The sequence below is a fragment of the Gopherus evgoodei genome, chromosome 3, assembly GCF_007399415.2.
Source record: "Gopherus evgoodei ecotype Sinaloan lineage chromosome 3, rGopEvg1_v1.p, whole genome shotgun sequence".
Lineage (NCBI taxonomy): Eukaryota > Metazoa > Chordata > Testudines > Testudinidae > Gopherus > Gopherus evgoodei.
In genome coordinates this window covers 168,122,546-168,136,490 of record NC_044324.1, presented here as the reverse complement: position 1 = coordinate 168,136,490, position 13,945 = coordinate 168,122,546, and the positions used below count along the sequence as shown (strand labels likewise).

At 47.7% G+C, this 13,945-nt stretch overlaps 1 protein-coding gene and 1 long non-coding RNA gene across 3 annotated transcripts in view; one reads left to right on the top strand and one right to left on the bottom strand.

The window, feature by feature from the left end:
* The window catches only part of LOC115648954 (NACHT, LRR and PYD domains-containing protein 3-like), a 27,481-nt gene extending 22,509 nt beyond the window's left edge, over positions 1–4,972 (bottom strand). For both annotated transcript variants that reach the window (XR_003999696.1, XM_030557351.1), the window contains exons 1-2: positions 4,888–4,972; positions 53–352 (exon numbers count right to left, since the gene is read on the bottom strand). Coding sequence is in view for 1 of the 2 variants with exons in the window: in XM_030557351.1 (XP_030413211.1) it covers positions 53–329 (277 nt within the window). In the remaining variant the exon portion in view is untranslated. The remainder of the gene's footprint in view (positions 1–52; positions 353–4,887) is intronic.
* Positions 4,369–13,945, top strand: LOC115648957. The gene is made up of 4 exons (XR_003999697.1): positions 4,369–4,399; positions 4,894–4,981; positions 7,198–7,295; positions 13,827–13,945. It is a non-coding gene; the product is annotated as an uncharacterized LOC115648957 (long non-coding RNA).

Sequence of the window (13,945 nt, the reverse complement as noted above, 5' to 3'; positions counted from 1 at the left end):
ACTTACAGACAGGGGTTAGGAAAGGACGAGGATCATCCTAATCGCCACCCACCTTCAGCTGACTTTCTTCTCAACCTTTCAGCCAGATCCTTATCATTGATTTGATGAAGCACATTTATCACCACCTCCACAGCATACTCCTGTTGGTAGTATCTAATCAGCAGATCAACCATGTCCGTTACATCAGCTTTCTCCAGATGTCCTTTGGGAATGTTTGCATAGCCCTTCCTCAGTTCAGTGTCACTGAGTTTCAATTTAAACTTCTTTCTCTGTCCCTCTACCAGCTCCTCCAAGATCGTCAGCAGGATGTCTTGGCACGTTTCCGTCATTGCACCCAGTGAAGGTCAGATGCCTTAAAGAAAATAAAGTAATTAAAAAAAAACAACCACATGACAGTGTTGATCTAGCAAGCTGATGAAGGCTACAGCCATCTTGATGGGTCACTTTAGAAATAAACAGGCACCAGCACAGATGAAGTGAATGTTTGAGGCCAGATCCTCAGCTCAGCCTAAATCTCTGTAGGTCTATGGATTTTAGTGTAGCTATGCCTACTTACATCAGTCAGGGACTGTCCTTTCCATGCGATGAGATGTATTCAAACATGTGTAAGGAAGGGCTATAAGAAGCTTTTTTTTTTTTTTTCTTTTTTTAAGTGTTTGATATCAGGGTGAAGTGGCCCAGGATGCGTGGTTTGTTTGGGAAATGGCCTCTCTCTCTCTCTGCCTTGGTGGACATGACTGAAAAAGTATTCCTCTCATTTAAAATGAAAAGTTGTGTCCAGCCAATGAGAAATGGAGGCCATTTGAGTGATAAGGTCGGTGGAGGAGTTCTGCTAGAGGACAAGGTGACTTAGAGCCTGGGTGCGAATGGTGGGTGGAATCTGTACTAGAGAGGAGGGGTGCCCAATGGAGCATTTGGAGGCTCAGTGGTATGTCACATATCCTGGGGCACAACAAAATGGGGAAGCCCAGGAACATTAAAAAGGGAGCAAAAGCATGATATGGAATCTCCATCCTTGGAGATTTTTAAGGTCAGGCTTGACAAAGCCCAGGCTGGGGTGATTTAGTTGGGGATTGGTCTGCTTTGAGCGGGGGGTTGACGGGGAGGGTGGACTAGATGACCTGAAGTCCTTCCAACCCTAATCTTCTATGATTCAACCATACCTGCTAGGCCCCAGCCTGCAAAAGGAGTCAAGCCTGCAGGGGACTGTTTCAAAGGGAAAACTGATTTACTGCACCAGGGTCAGCAGGTTCTCATACTATCCAAATCAATTGGCTTATATCTCCTTTTGAGGATGGCAGTGTGATCTAATGGTGAGAGGATGGGTCTGGGAGTCAGGAGACCTGATTTTTAGTTGAGATTCTGCTACTGGTTTACATGGAAGCCTGGGCCAGTCAGCTAAACTTCTCTGTACCTCCATCTGTAAAATGGGGATAATAATCCTTACCTACTTTTGTAAAATGCTAAGGATATGATTCCGGGACCTCCAGGACTTCTTCCGGGGCATGGCTGGAGCAGCTGTCAGCCCCAGGACTGGTGGAGCAGTGGCCCGAGGGCTGAAGCAGCGGCCGGGAGTGGGTCAGCCCCCGAAGTGCTGGACCAGCGGCTGTCAGCCCCTGCCACAAGAGCAGCTAGCCAGTAGTCAGCCCCAGGGCCAGCAGAGCAGCGACCCTTGAACCGCCGGAGCAGATGGCTGGCCCCAGGCCCCTGAAGCAGTGGCCCCAGGGCTAATGCAGTGGCTAGAGTTAAGTCAGCCTCCCTTGGGCTGGAATATCAGTGGGGTAAGAGAGATTTAGGTTAGCTATTAGGAAGAACTTTCTAACAATAATGATAGTAAGTTCTGGAATATGCTTCCAAGGGAAGTTGTGGAATCGACTTCCTTGGAGATTTTTAAGAACAAGTCGGACAAACACCTGTGAGGGATGGTCTAAGGTTTACTTGGTCCTGCCTCAGCACAGGGGGGCTAGACTTGAGGGCCTCTTGAGGTCCCTTCCAGCTCTTCATTTGTATGACTCTATGGTCAGAGTGAGCAGAGAAGCCTGGTTTTCCTTTGGGTTGTCTGCCCAAAAAACAAATCTTGAGTGCTTTGGGTTCAGGATTTATTTTATCTGAACCACCAGTCCTGTGGCCTCCGATCAGATTCTGATTTTGTCCCAGTTCTATAAGAAAGAAAAGATGCTGTGCTGAATTCTTATAATCCGTGGGAAACCTTGGTCACTCCTTTAAAAATCTGATTGGGGCTGGAGGGGAGGAAAAATTACAGCTGAGATAATATAGTGAGATTCACACACAACTCACTAGAGAGAACCAGCATGTGCATCCAAGAAACAGCCACTTAACATACAGGTCATGAGATGCGTGCTTTCAGCACTGGAAAGAACTCCAAATGAAAATGAAATTTGCCAGCTCAGCAACCACAGAGTTTTATTTCCTCAAAATAACAAAGCTGAAGACACATTCTCCTCTCATGCTGCTGGTAATCAGGAATAATTCCACTGAAGTCAATGGGCTACATTAGTGTAAAACCAGTAGGGGGTGAGAAAAGAGTCAGGCCCAAAGCGTTTCAGACACTAACTTCCCTGCAGCTGACTCTGCTGGGAAAGGTCAAAAGTCAGTTTATCATATTTCCAAGGCAAAACAACAATCCTTAATTCTACAGAGTTGTTAAAAGATGGCTAAACATGATCCTTTGCTAGATTTCATATGTTTAGCAGAATTAATGCAAGTAGCAGTAAGAATAATTATATTCATTTATACTGAAAAGGGATCTGAATACAGAGTAAATGAAAGAATAAAAATATTAACGAAATCACTTTGTTTTCCATCCATCCACCTCCTCTGATGAGTCCCTCAGCAGCCAAGCTGTATCTTTGTACTCGTATTCGAGAAAAGTATGCAGAGCATGCTCTATTACAGGGCCTAGCAGCTATGGCACAGCTGTTCACAGGCCTCCAAAGCAGATCCGGGGGTGGGGAGATATGAGGGTGGAGAAGGATTGCCAAAACCCACCTGAGGTAGTTTAACAGACCAAGGACACTACAGCAAAGGCCCTGCCTCCGGGTTGAAGGTGATACCTGCATCACCCTGCCCAGCTCCTCTGCACAATCCCATTTGTTTGGGCTGTGCACAGGGACCAAGATATGGCCATGAACCATAACATTCTCCTTCCTCCCCTCCCCTCTGCACTCTCCTTCTGGGGTGGCCCTAAGCTTCTGCTTGGAATACAATCTTCAGACTCTTAAAAGAATTAGAATAGGTCATCCCCAAGCTGATTTCAGTGTAAGTGCTACAGTCAGTCACCAGGATAGATTAGTGCTTGCTGTTGTGCTGTATAGTCTCTGAACAGGAAAGGAGCAGCCCTCTTCAGTGTTACATGCCTGCTGCAATATTTGTCATGAGATCAGAAGAACTGTGACATCCAATATGTACAGCGAAAGCCAAGAAACTGAACAGACTTACTGCATACGAGACTCAACAAATTTTACATTATTTAATGAAGAGGCTAGAGATGGTCCCAGAGCAAAACCCCAGATCTAAAGCCCCCCGTAGCTGAATGTCATGATAGGTCTCTTGTCTCTACCCTGGACTGAACCAAAATCCTATACTGAACTTTGTAGCACAAACCCATCTTCAGTTTTTGCTTTCTCTTAAGCAAGTTACTGATGCACAGCAGAAAGCACAGCACATTTTGAAGCACAAATGCACTCCAGCTTGGGAAATGCACCAAAGCCAGAAAGAGTGGCCCATGCTAATTCCCCCCCCTACTGTTACTCACACCTTCTTGTCAACTGTTGGAAATGGGTAATCCTGATTAACACTACAAAGGTTTTTTTTTTCTCCTGCTGCTAATAGCCCACTTTAATTGATTAGTCTTGTTATAGCTGGTATGGCAACACCCGTTTTTTCATGTTCTCTGTTTATATATATCTTCTTACTGTATTTTCCACTGCATGCATCCGATGAAGTGGGTTTTAGCCCAGGAAAGCTTATGCCCAAATAAATTTGTTAGTCGCTAAAATGCCACAAGTACTCTTCATTCTCAAAGCCAGAAACTTAGTTCTATTTCTACATTCCCCGCCTTCTCAATGGATGACGATTCTAACCAGAACTGGAAATGATCATGCTCTGCTTCTCTAAAGTAGAGGTGGGCAAACTACGGCTGGCAGGACCCTCCTGCCCGGCCCCTGAGCTCCTGACCCGGGGGCTACCCCCAGCCCCTCCTCTGCTGTTTCCCCTCTCCCACAGCCTCAGTGTGCCGCACTGCCAGTGCAATGCTCTGGGCGGCCGAGCAGAGCAGCTGCAGAGCCCGGCCTGACTCAGTGCTGCGCTGTGGCGTGGCTGGCTCCAGCCGGGTGGTGTGGCTGTAGTGCTGCCAGCCACCAGTGCTCCAGGTAGCACGGTAAGGGGGCAGGGAGCAAGGGGGACTGGATAGAAGGCAGGGGAGTTTGGGGTGTGGCGAGGGGTTGGGGCGGTCAGAGGGCAGGGAACAGGGGGGTTGATTGGGGGCAGGGATCCCAGGGGGCAGTCAGGAAGGGGGGGTTGGATGAGGTGGCAGGGGCAGTCAGGGGACAGGAAACGGGCCGTGTGTGGATGGGGCAGGAGTCCTGTGGGGGGCCATCAGGGGGTGAGAAGCAGGGTGGGGGGAATAGGGGCAGGGGCCGGGCTACGCCTGGCTGTTTGAGGAGGCACAGCCTCCCCTAACTGGTCCTCCATACAATTTCCAAAACCCGATGTGGCCCTCAGGCCAAAGAGTTTGCCCACCCCTGCTCTAAAGGATCTTAAGCCTGTTAGGAGCATTTTAAGAGAAAGACAAGATCTCAACCCCCGTGCTTTGCTTGGATTTAATCTCACTTCTGCACAATCCAGACAGAAAATTTACACATTTACCTTTAGAACTTTCTTCAGCATGGAAAGTGCAAATGACGTGTGTGAAATCCTCCCGGCGCCAAACAAAGATTTCCCTGGCAGTCTGTCCACATAAGTAAGTTTTTCCCCCACCCCTGTCTAGGAACGTGTTTTCCTTTCTCTTCCAGGTCAGTTTCGTTTTCAAGCCCTGCACCATCTGCTGGCTGGCTTCTTCCTCATTACAGAGTCACATGTCAGCCGAACACCAGGAAGTCTGTTTATTTCAAATGTTTTTTATGGCTGGCTACAAATTTTAGCTACTTTGGACCAAGTGGGAAAGTGAATGTAAAAGCCGAAGGGCCCATGTAGAAACTGCTGTACCAGCAGTCACCTCTCTTTCAAAAGCCAGAGTCTGCAGGCAGCCTGGGAGCCCCTGCTGATCAGCACTGCATAGGAAGTTTCAGAGTAGCAGCCGTGTTAGTCTGTATCCACAAAAAGAACAGGAGCACACTTGTGGCATCTTAGATGTGCAGGTGAATGAGTCACATCCACCAATATGATATATGCTATCATGTGCCAGCAATGCCCCTCTGCCCATTTCAACGGTCTTATCACTACAAAAGCTTTTTACTCCTGCTGATAATAGCTCATCTTAATTAATTAACCTCGTAAACTAACACAGCTGCTACTCTGAAACCTGTCATTTTACCATAGTATCTGAGTTCTGCAATAACCCTCCAGCATAACATTGGGGCTTGGGTCTAGTACACTTCCCTGAAGATCCTACAATTTAATAGACTGGGGGTGGGATACCAGGAAATACCCTCCTCTGGAAGATCCCTGGGAGGGAAGGTGTCAGGAGGCAGGTAAGGCTATAAGCAATCCTACTTGCAAATTGCAAAAGGTAGGTAAGCAGGCAAGGTTAGAGTATGTGTAGTCTCTCCCCCCCCGGGAAACCCTGAGTGACAGGATAGGGGAGAGGGGTGAGGTCATGAACAGCTTCACCTGAGGTTGTGGTGAAGGCTAGACCAATCAGCAACCTTGGTTATATTACATAGGTTCCCTAAATAACAACTGTACCTCAGATCTGTACCAATTATAAATAATGAACCCGCAAATGAATATGGCACCTGGAACCCAAGAGGGACTCAGAGCATATTTATCGGTGGGCTACTGTCACAGGACAGCAGTGAGTAAGAGTAGCTCACTGAACAAACAAAACAAAGTTATTTTCTCTTGCCAGGATTTAAGTTTTTTGTAAATGAGCACAAGACACAATGGCCCCTCTCCATTCTCATCTTCACAGGGTGCAGTTAGAAAAACACCACCTTATGGTTTTCTGTCCAGGAGGGCTGACTATCCAGTCAGTGTTTCCTCAGGTCAAAGCCACCCATTAGCCAGCCACACACATACACTCTCACTTTTCCTCCTCCTCCCATCTTGCAACTGTGCCCTGAAACTGAAAAGAACAGCACTTGCATTGATTCCTCAGCTGTTTAATCCATGCTGATCTTGCCTTGGTTTGCTCAGGAAGCACTCAACAGGTTCACCCGAGCTCAAAGAGCAAGGCCCTTTTTCAACAGCAGCTTCTAAGATCTCTCTTTGTTTCCCTTTTCTGCAGGGGACTTTCCCATGCTTCTCCAACCCCAACTCTCTGCAAGTGTAGCGACACAAACTGCAACTGTCACGTGAGGAAATTCTGCCAGGGAGCAGTTTATGCTACTACACAGGCAATCTGAGCAGAATCAGCGTCCTTTAGCTGGGCCAATCTCTTTAGCATATACATTGTTCTGCTATGGCAGAGTCATTCAGTGTTAACTATGCTTTTAATTGAACTGGGGCCAGTCTGAATCAGTGCACTGAGGTATACAGTAATACATAAAGTTCATTAATCAGAATTCATCAGTTGTACACAGATGCCCCAAACCATCACAATACCCATATAAGCTAGGGCACTACTGATACAAAATGGGCACAAACGGAAAACTAGCTGCAGGCTGTTGATTTGTTTCTAGGAGAAAAGTTAATGGTCTTAGCCCAATTGCTGTTGAACAGGTATCAAGATTACAAAACTCCTTACTAGGGCTGTGTCACCAAGAAAGCTGAGACAAAGAAGCACAGAAATGGTTACTCATGCTGTGCAGTAACTATGGCTCTTTGAGATGTACCCCCCACCCCCACCCCCACCCCCATGGGTGCATCATTCTAGGAGCGCTTGTGTGACTTGTGCCTTTGATCAGAGATTTCTCATAGCAGTGTCTGTTCTGCCCATGCACGTTACTCAGTCTTGTGCCCCATAGCATTGCTATATAGCACTGCATGGGTTAACTGCCCTCACTTCCTTCTCTACAGCAAAGCCCTATAGCAGAGACATCCAAAGGAGAGGAGAAGGATAGTGGTTAGTGGAGCATCGATGAGGATTCATCAAAGAACCATAGTTACCACACAGGGTGAGTAGCCCCTTCTTCGAATAGTGTCCCTGTGAGTGCTCCACTCTAGGTGACTACTGATCAGTTCCCTCTAAGGTGGAGGGGGCTTTAGGGTTGAGTCCAGTGTGGAAGAAAGTACAGCCAAGCTGAACACAGTATTGGAAGCAGAGTCATGAGTTACTGCATAATGTTCAAATGTGTGTACAGAAGCCCAAGTTGCAGCTGTACATATTTCAATGCTGGGAACACTTCTGAGAAAGGCTGTAGAGATGGAAATGGACCTCGCAGAATGAGTTCATAAGTCCAAAGGTGCTTGAATGGACAGTGGATGGGGCATGGGGGGCGGAGAGACAGGGTGGAGTGAGGGCAGAGGCTTCAGCAGTGTTACTGAGCATGCTCAGTACAAGCCAAGCAGCAAATCTGGGGGGAGGGCCAACCCTGCCCGCTGCCCAACGTGTCCACTCTGATTACAATATTCTTAGCAAAAACTAAGGCAGTCGGACAGCGACTTGGAAAGTCTTTGTTTAGAGATTGCAGAACTTTTTGCTCTATTTGTGAGCAAGAGAAACAATTTGGGAGTCTTTCTGAAGAGTTTAGTCCTATCAAAGATAGAAAACAGGGATCTCCGGATGTCAAGGGTGTGTAACAGTGCCTCTTGTCTTTGGAGGTGAGATTTAGGATGGAAAATTGGTAGGTGAATGGGTTGGTTAATATAGAATTCATAGGAAATTTTTGTTAGAAATTTGGGGCGTGATCATAACATGACCTTATCCTTAAAAATACTGCAAAAAGGGGATATGCCATAAGGGCCCCTATTTCCCCAACCTGTCACATCGATGTGATGGCTATCAGGAATGTTGTTTTCATTGATAAAGGGAGCAAATTGTGGTCTTGTAAGGCATTTAACAACCAGATTGAGGTCCACAATTGGCATATGACACTTGATTGGCAGAAAGAGATTTCCAAGCCCCCTTGAAGAACCTCGCTGTTGTTGGGTGAGCAAAAACAGAATAACTATTGGAGCATGCAAAGCCATGATGGCTGCTACATGGACTCTAATGGAGTTCAACAACAGCCCTGAACTTTAGAGTGATAGAATACATTCCAGTATATCTGACAGCGATGAGGTTGTCAGTAGAGTGTTTGAGATCACACTAACAGACAAATCTTGTCCATTTTTGAGAGTATGTATAGTGAAAAAATGATTACTAACCCTCTTGTAACTGTTGTTCTTCAAGATGTGTTGCTTATGTCCATTCCAGTCAGCTGTGTGCACATGCTGTATACATGGCAACCAGAAAAGTTTTTCCCTAGCAGCTACCCATCGGGTCGTCTGGGCACCCCCTGGGGTTGTGCCTTCATGGTGCTCAGTATAGGGTCCTGCTGACCCGACACTCCCTCAGTTCCTTCTTGCCCGCTACTCCGACAGAGGGGTAAGGAGGGTGGGTATTGGAATGCACATGAGCAACCCATCTTGAAGAACAGTTACAAGGTTAGTAACCATTTTTTATTCAAGTGATTGCTCATTTCAGTTCCAATCAGGTGATTCCCAAGCCTAAGCTTTGGAGGTGGGGTCAGAACTTAAATGTTCGCTGTCTGGAGCACTGCTCTACCAAAGACTGCATCATCTCTGGCCTGCTGGGTAATTGCATAATGTGATGTGAAAGTATGAGTGGAGGACCACGTTGCTGCTCTACATATTTCCTGGGTTGGAACATGTGCCAGGAATGCTGTTGACGAAGCCTCGGTTTTTCGGGGAGGGCTCCTGGTAGCCCTGGCGCTTGTGTTGGTTGGCTGCACCATAACTAGGGAGTCTGGCGGGGGGTAGGTATACAAATGTTCATATCCCTTGGAAGGTACGAAGTACCACCTCTCGTTCCTCTTTGCCATGGGGGGAAAGGAGGCTGGGGTCTGCCATGATGTCTTGTTGGTATCACTGATGGTCTTGATCGGTGGCAAGGCATTGCAGGCAGGCCCCTGGAGGGGGGTGAGGATGTCCACCTTGGGGTCAGCATCCTCCACCACTTCCTTCACCTGGATGCCCAGGTTCTGTGCCACTTGTTGCAGCAATTGCTGCAAGACCCTGCTATCTTCCAAGGCCGGGGCCATTGATGTGCCTGCCACCGCCTTGTCCGGGGAGGACAAAGATGAGAACCCTGCAGGTAGTAGGCTCTGCTCACTACCCTTGGTCCAAGGCAGTCTCGCGGTGCCCGATACCCTCGTGTTGTGAGCACCGGGAGGAATGGTGCAGACACTGCAGGTGGAGCTGGAGCCGCCGGTACTGTGGATATTGCGGACATCAGTGCCAAGAATATTATGGACATTGGTGCTGAAAGCATCTGCGCTGAGGGTGCCGCTGGTGCCAATGCCTCAGGTGTTGGAGCCCCAACTGCAGACTGGGTCGTTGCTAACGCTGATACTCTTGAGGCTGCCACTGTTTATGGCTGCACAAAGGACGCCGAGGCCACCAACACTGATCTGGAGTGCAACCCCTGGCTCTGTCCCTGGGTCTGGTGAAATGACATGGGTGTCCAGAAGGACCACTGGGTCCGGGCCTGCCACTGACCCAGTCATGGTGTGGGGTAGGGCTGGCAGTCACAGGGAGCTGGACTTCCTGCTGCTGCTGGAGAATACAAGTCCAAGTCCTTCTCCGATGACTCTGAATAGGATGACCATGGGGGAGGGGTGCTCAGAGGTGCTGGTGATCAGTGCTGTGGGAGGGGCACCAGTGCAGCTCCCCCATGTGGGTGTCCTATGCTGGGGAATGATGTGCAGGTGACGAGGAGGGCCGCACCATCATTGCTGGCTTGCCCCTTGATGGTACCAGTGGACGAATCAGCACCGGAGACTTGTCATGCCTCGGGAAGGAAGATGGCAGTGTAAGCTTCAGCAAGTCCTAAGCAGCCTCAAATGCCTCTGGCATGGAGGGCAGCTGCAGCTCTTGGCTTTGTCGGGCCAGAGAGCGGTGGGGGTCTGGACTCCACTGAGCCTCCAAGGGGGCAGGAGTCGACACGACCTTGGTAGGCAATGGGGCAGAGGCATGGCCCGACTTGGGTCTCATGGCAACAGGCTCTTTAGAGTTGGCCAAGGGAGAGTGGCCCCTCTCCAGCCTCCTTTTCTTCTGGGGCACCGGGGATCGAGACTGGTGCCTCCCTGTGGCCTGCATCTTGTTGACAGAGCTGTGGCGGTGCCGAGGGTCTGTAGAGGAGACCTTCTCGGCACCAGCTCATGTGCCACCTGTGCACTTCACACCAAGGAGGAGGTGCTCAGAGTTGGCTCTTTTGAGCCAGGGTCCAATTGCAGACAGCTTGTGGCCTCCATCAGGAGGATCTTAAGGTGCTGCTCCTGGTCTTTAAGGGTTCTCCAGCAAAACCCCCTGCAGATCCTGCGGCACTCCTTCAGGTGGCTGTCCCCTAAACACTTCAGACACAAAGTGTGCAGTTTCACTCCTGGGCATACACTTGCCACAGTACTTGCAGGCTTTAAACCCAGGGGATCGCAGCATGCCCTGCTGCTGGGAAAGCATTGCGGGGAGTGGGGGGAGGGGGAACCCCAAAGAAAACTTATAGAACTAATCTACCACTAAATAACTACTACAGCTACAACTAACTATTTAACAACTATATACACATAGATAGGACACTGCCAAAACATGCTTGCTGAGGCAAGAGCCAAAGGCGTTCTGGCTAACCGTCACTGGCGGAAAGAAGGAACCAAGAGTGTGGCAGGTCAGCAGGCCCTATACTGAGTGCCATGAAGGTTTGACCCCAGAGGACTTCCAGGCCAACCCGACAGATACTACAAGGGGAAAAATTTTCCCTCTGCCATGCATGCGGCACACGGACACCTGATTGGAACTCACATGAGCAATCACTCCAAGAAGAATAGACGATTTTCTGCTGTGTAACAATATTCTTTTTACTCTTCTGAGCAGATTGGCTCATGGGATGAGAAACATCGACCAGCCACGATTTGAGATAAAGAACTCTGAGATTGGGGTGAAGAATCTTCCTGCCTTCCTGGGACAGTAGATGTGGAATGGCCTGGAGAGTGATCAGTGAGTAAACAGCCAGCTGTATCAGCTAAGGAAACCATATTTATCTGGGCCAGGTCAGAAGTATTAGGATGACTCCAGCTTTGTCCTTCAGAGACTCCTGAAAAGGGCCTCTAGTCTATAGGATAAAAAGGAGAACCCTGTACTAATATTTGGAAGACCAAGGCAAGGTTTTCATCAGAATCCTCTTCCTCCAATTCACTGTGAAATGGTGAAGCACCAGAAGAAAATGGAGGTGAAGTTGTCGATCCTGGGCAAATTTCCAGAGCTCTTAATGTTTCCATTACTGAAAATGCATTGGAGCCAAGCAGTGGTGAGCCGGACATCTCAGATACAGTCAGGTCTCAGGGAAAACAAAACTCTTGCAGTACGGAGCATGCTGTCAGTACCAAGTCCATGCCATGCACCAAAGTGATAGTGGTTGAGGGAGCTGATAGCATCGTGATTCTTGGCTGTTCTGAGGGAAGTGCGGTTGGAGCCTGAGTGGGCTTCTTCAGTACCAAGTGAACAGAGGAAGAGCTCTTCTTGTCTCCTTGGTCCACCGATATTATCAAGGATCCCCCAGGCCTCAGACTTTGCAGTCTTTCAGTTTAGCGGTGCCCTCATGGATACTGGACTGGAGAACAGAAGGTGCTAAAGTTTCTGGGGTTACTGGAGACCGTAATTTTTTTTTTTTAAGATAGATTCTCTATCTCGAGCACTCGAGGGGCCATCTTTGGAAGTTTTATGAAAGGAATCTTGGCTCTCCCTCTCAGGCCTTCGAAGAGTGCATCTTGGAGACAGTGGAAGCAGCAGACTTACTCAGAATCCAGTGTACTGGGGTGGGTCCCCTGGGCTGGGTCAGAAGCTGGGTGCAGTGAACTCTCTATCATGAATGGACAAAGTCTGATCTCCCTGTTTTTTGGCTCTAGATTTCAACACCAGACAAAAGTTACACTTCAAGGCAACGTGAGACTCCCTGAAGCAATGGATGCACCAGCAGTATCCATTGCTCACCAGGATTGCCTCCCAGCACAACAGACAATGTTTGAAACCAGGAGAACCGAGCATAAGATCGTTCTAGTTCACTGGGAGGTTATCTATAGCTATCACACACAATTTTATTTCCCCCCCCCCAGAGTAGGAATCTTAAGACTGCTATTACTTACTAATTACTGCCTAATGCTAAGAACTACTATAAAAAGTACTAGAATAAAGACTAGGGCACAGTTGAGGTAAAACAACATGGACAAATGCCAGAGGTCCACTTCAGGCTGAGGCACCTGAAAAGAAGTGAGGGCAGTTTGCCCATGTAGTGCTACAAAACAATGGCACGGGGCACATGACTGAGTAACATGCATGCGCGGGCTAAATGGACACTGCAATGAGAAATCTCCAAAGGCACGGGTGGCTCAGGCACACCTAGAGTGGAGCTCCCCTGGGGATCCTACTTGAAGAAGACAAGAGTTAATCACTTCCTCTTTGTAGCTGCTTTCTCATTCCAGGCTGAAGCAGCGCACTGTGTGTGAGAGCCAAAAGGCACAGGCCAGCTGCTCAGAGTTTCAGAGTAGCAAACACAGTCATTTCCTGGTATCCCTGAGAATCACAGCAGTTGTGGTAAATCACCCAACAGAAAAGAGACCCCGTACATTAGTGGCCTTAAATAGATCCTACATTGGATTGGGAGCCAGTGCAGGCACAGGAACCATCAGGTTGAGGCGGTCTCACATCTCATGTTAGTAGTGAATACCTCTTTGGTGTTAACTCTACCTACTGTACAGAACATTGTTACCTCCAGGCATGGATGATTGCAAATATGCATCCACTCTCTACAACACATTCAAAACTCCACTGGCCTAGAAAGTTAAGAGCCAATCAACTTGAATGGTAATTTAGCCATCTGAGGGAAGCTTCATTAACAGAGCTTTTGAGTATGAATTACATGAAAAAAGTGAGCATACTGATTTTTGTGCTCCACAGTGTGAAGGCTGGTATAGACCAGGCAGAAGCTTCTGAACTAATAGCCACTATTTCTCTGCCCAATCCTGTTTCCATGTCACTCAGGGCAACTTACTTTTCATAGCTTCCCTTAAATCAGCAAGTTTAAACAGAGTTAAAATTAATTTTTTTTCCCTCCTGCAATTCAAAGAGAGAAACAAAAGCTATTCCCAGTACATGCTCTGTTTTAAAGGCACATTGTAGTCTGACTTACTCTTATAGTTCCAGATTTGCAGGTAGTTATCTTAGACTTACTGGGAGTTCTCTCATAGATCAGAAAGGCTGTTATGTGGGATTATGGATACAGTGTAAAGCACCTGCTCCAATTCTTTCCTTTAAAGGAATCAGGTGCATATGAACCTCTTTCCTTTCTGTCTCCTATGTTAATTTTCAATGCTTAGATAGAGGAACAAAAAACATTGGCTTATAAGTAATTTTTGGTGAGCTGTAAATTCCTTATATTTTTTGAACACACATTGAAAACTTTATTGAATTAAAATGCCATGATTTTCCATCCATAGATCTATAGCATGCTGTTTCCTAACCCTCCCAGACAAGACAGTCATGTTTTGACAAAGATTAAGCTTTGTTGTTGTTGTAGTCCCAGACCTGAAGAGCTCCGTGTAAGCTTGTCTCTCTC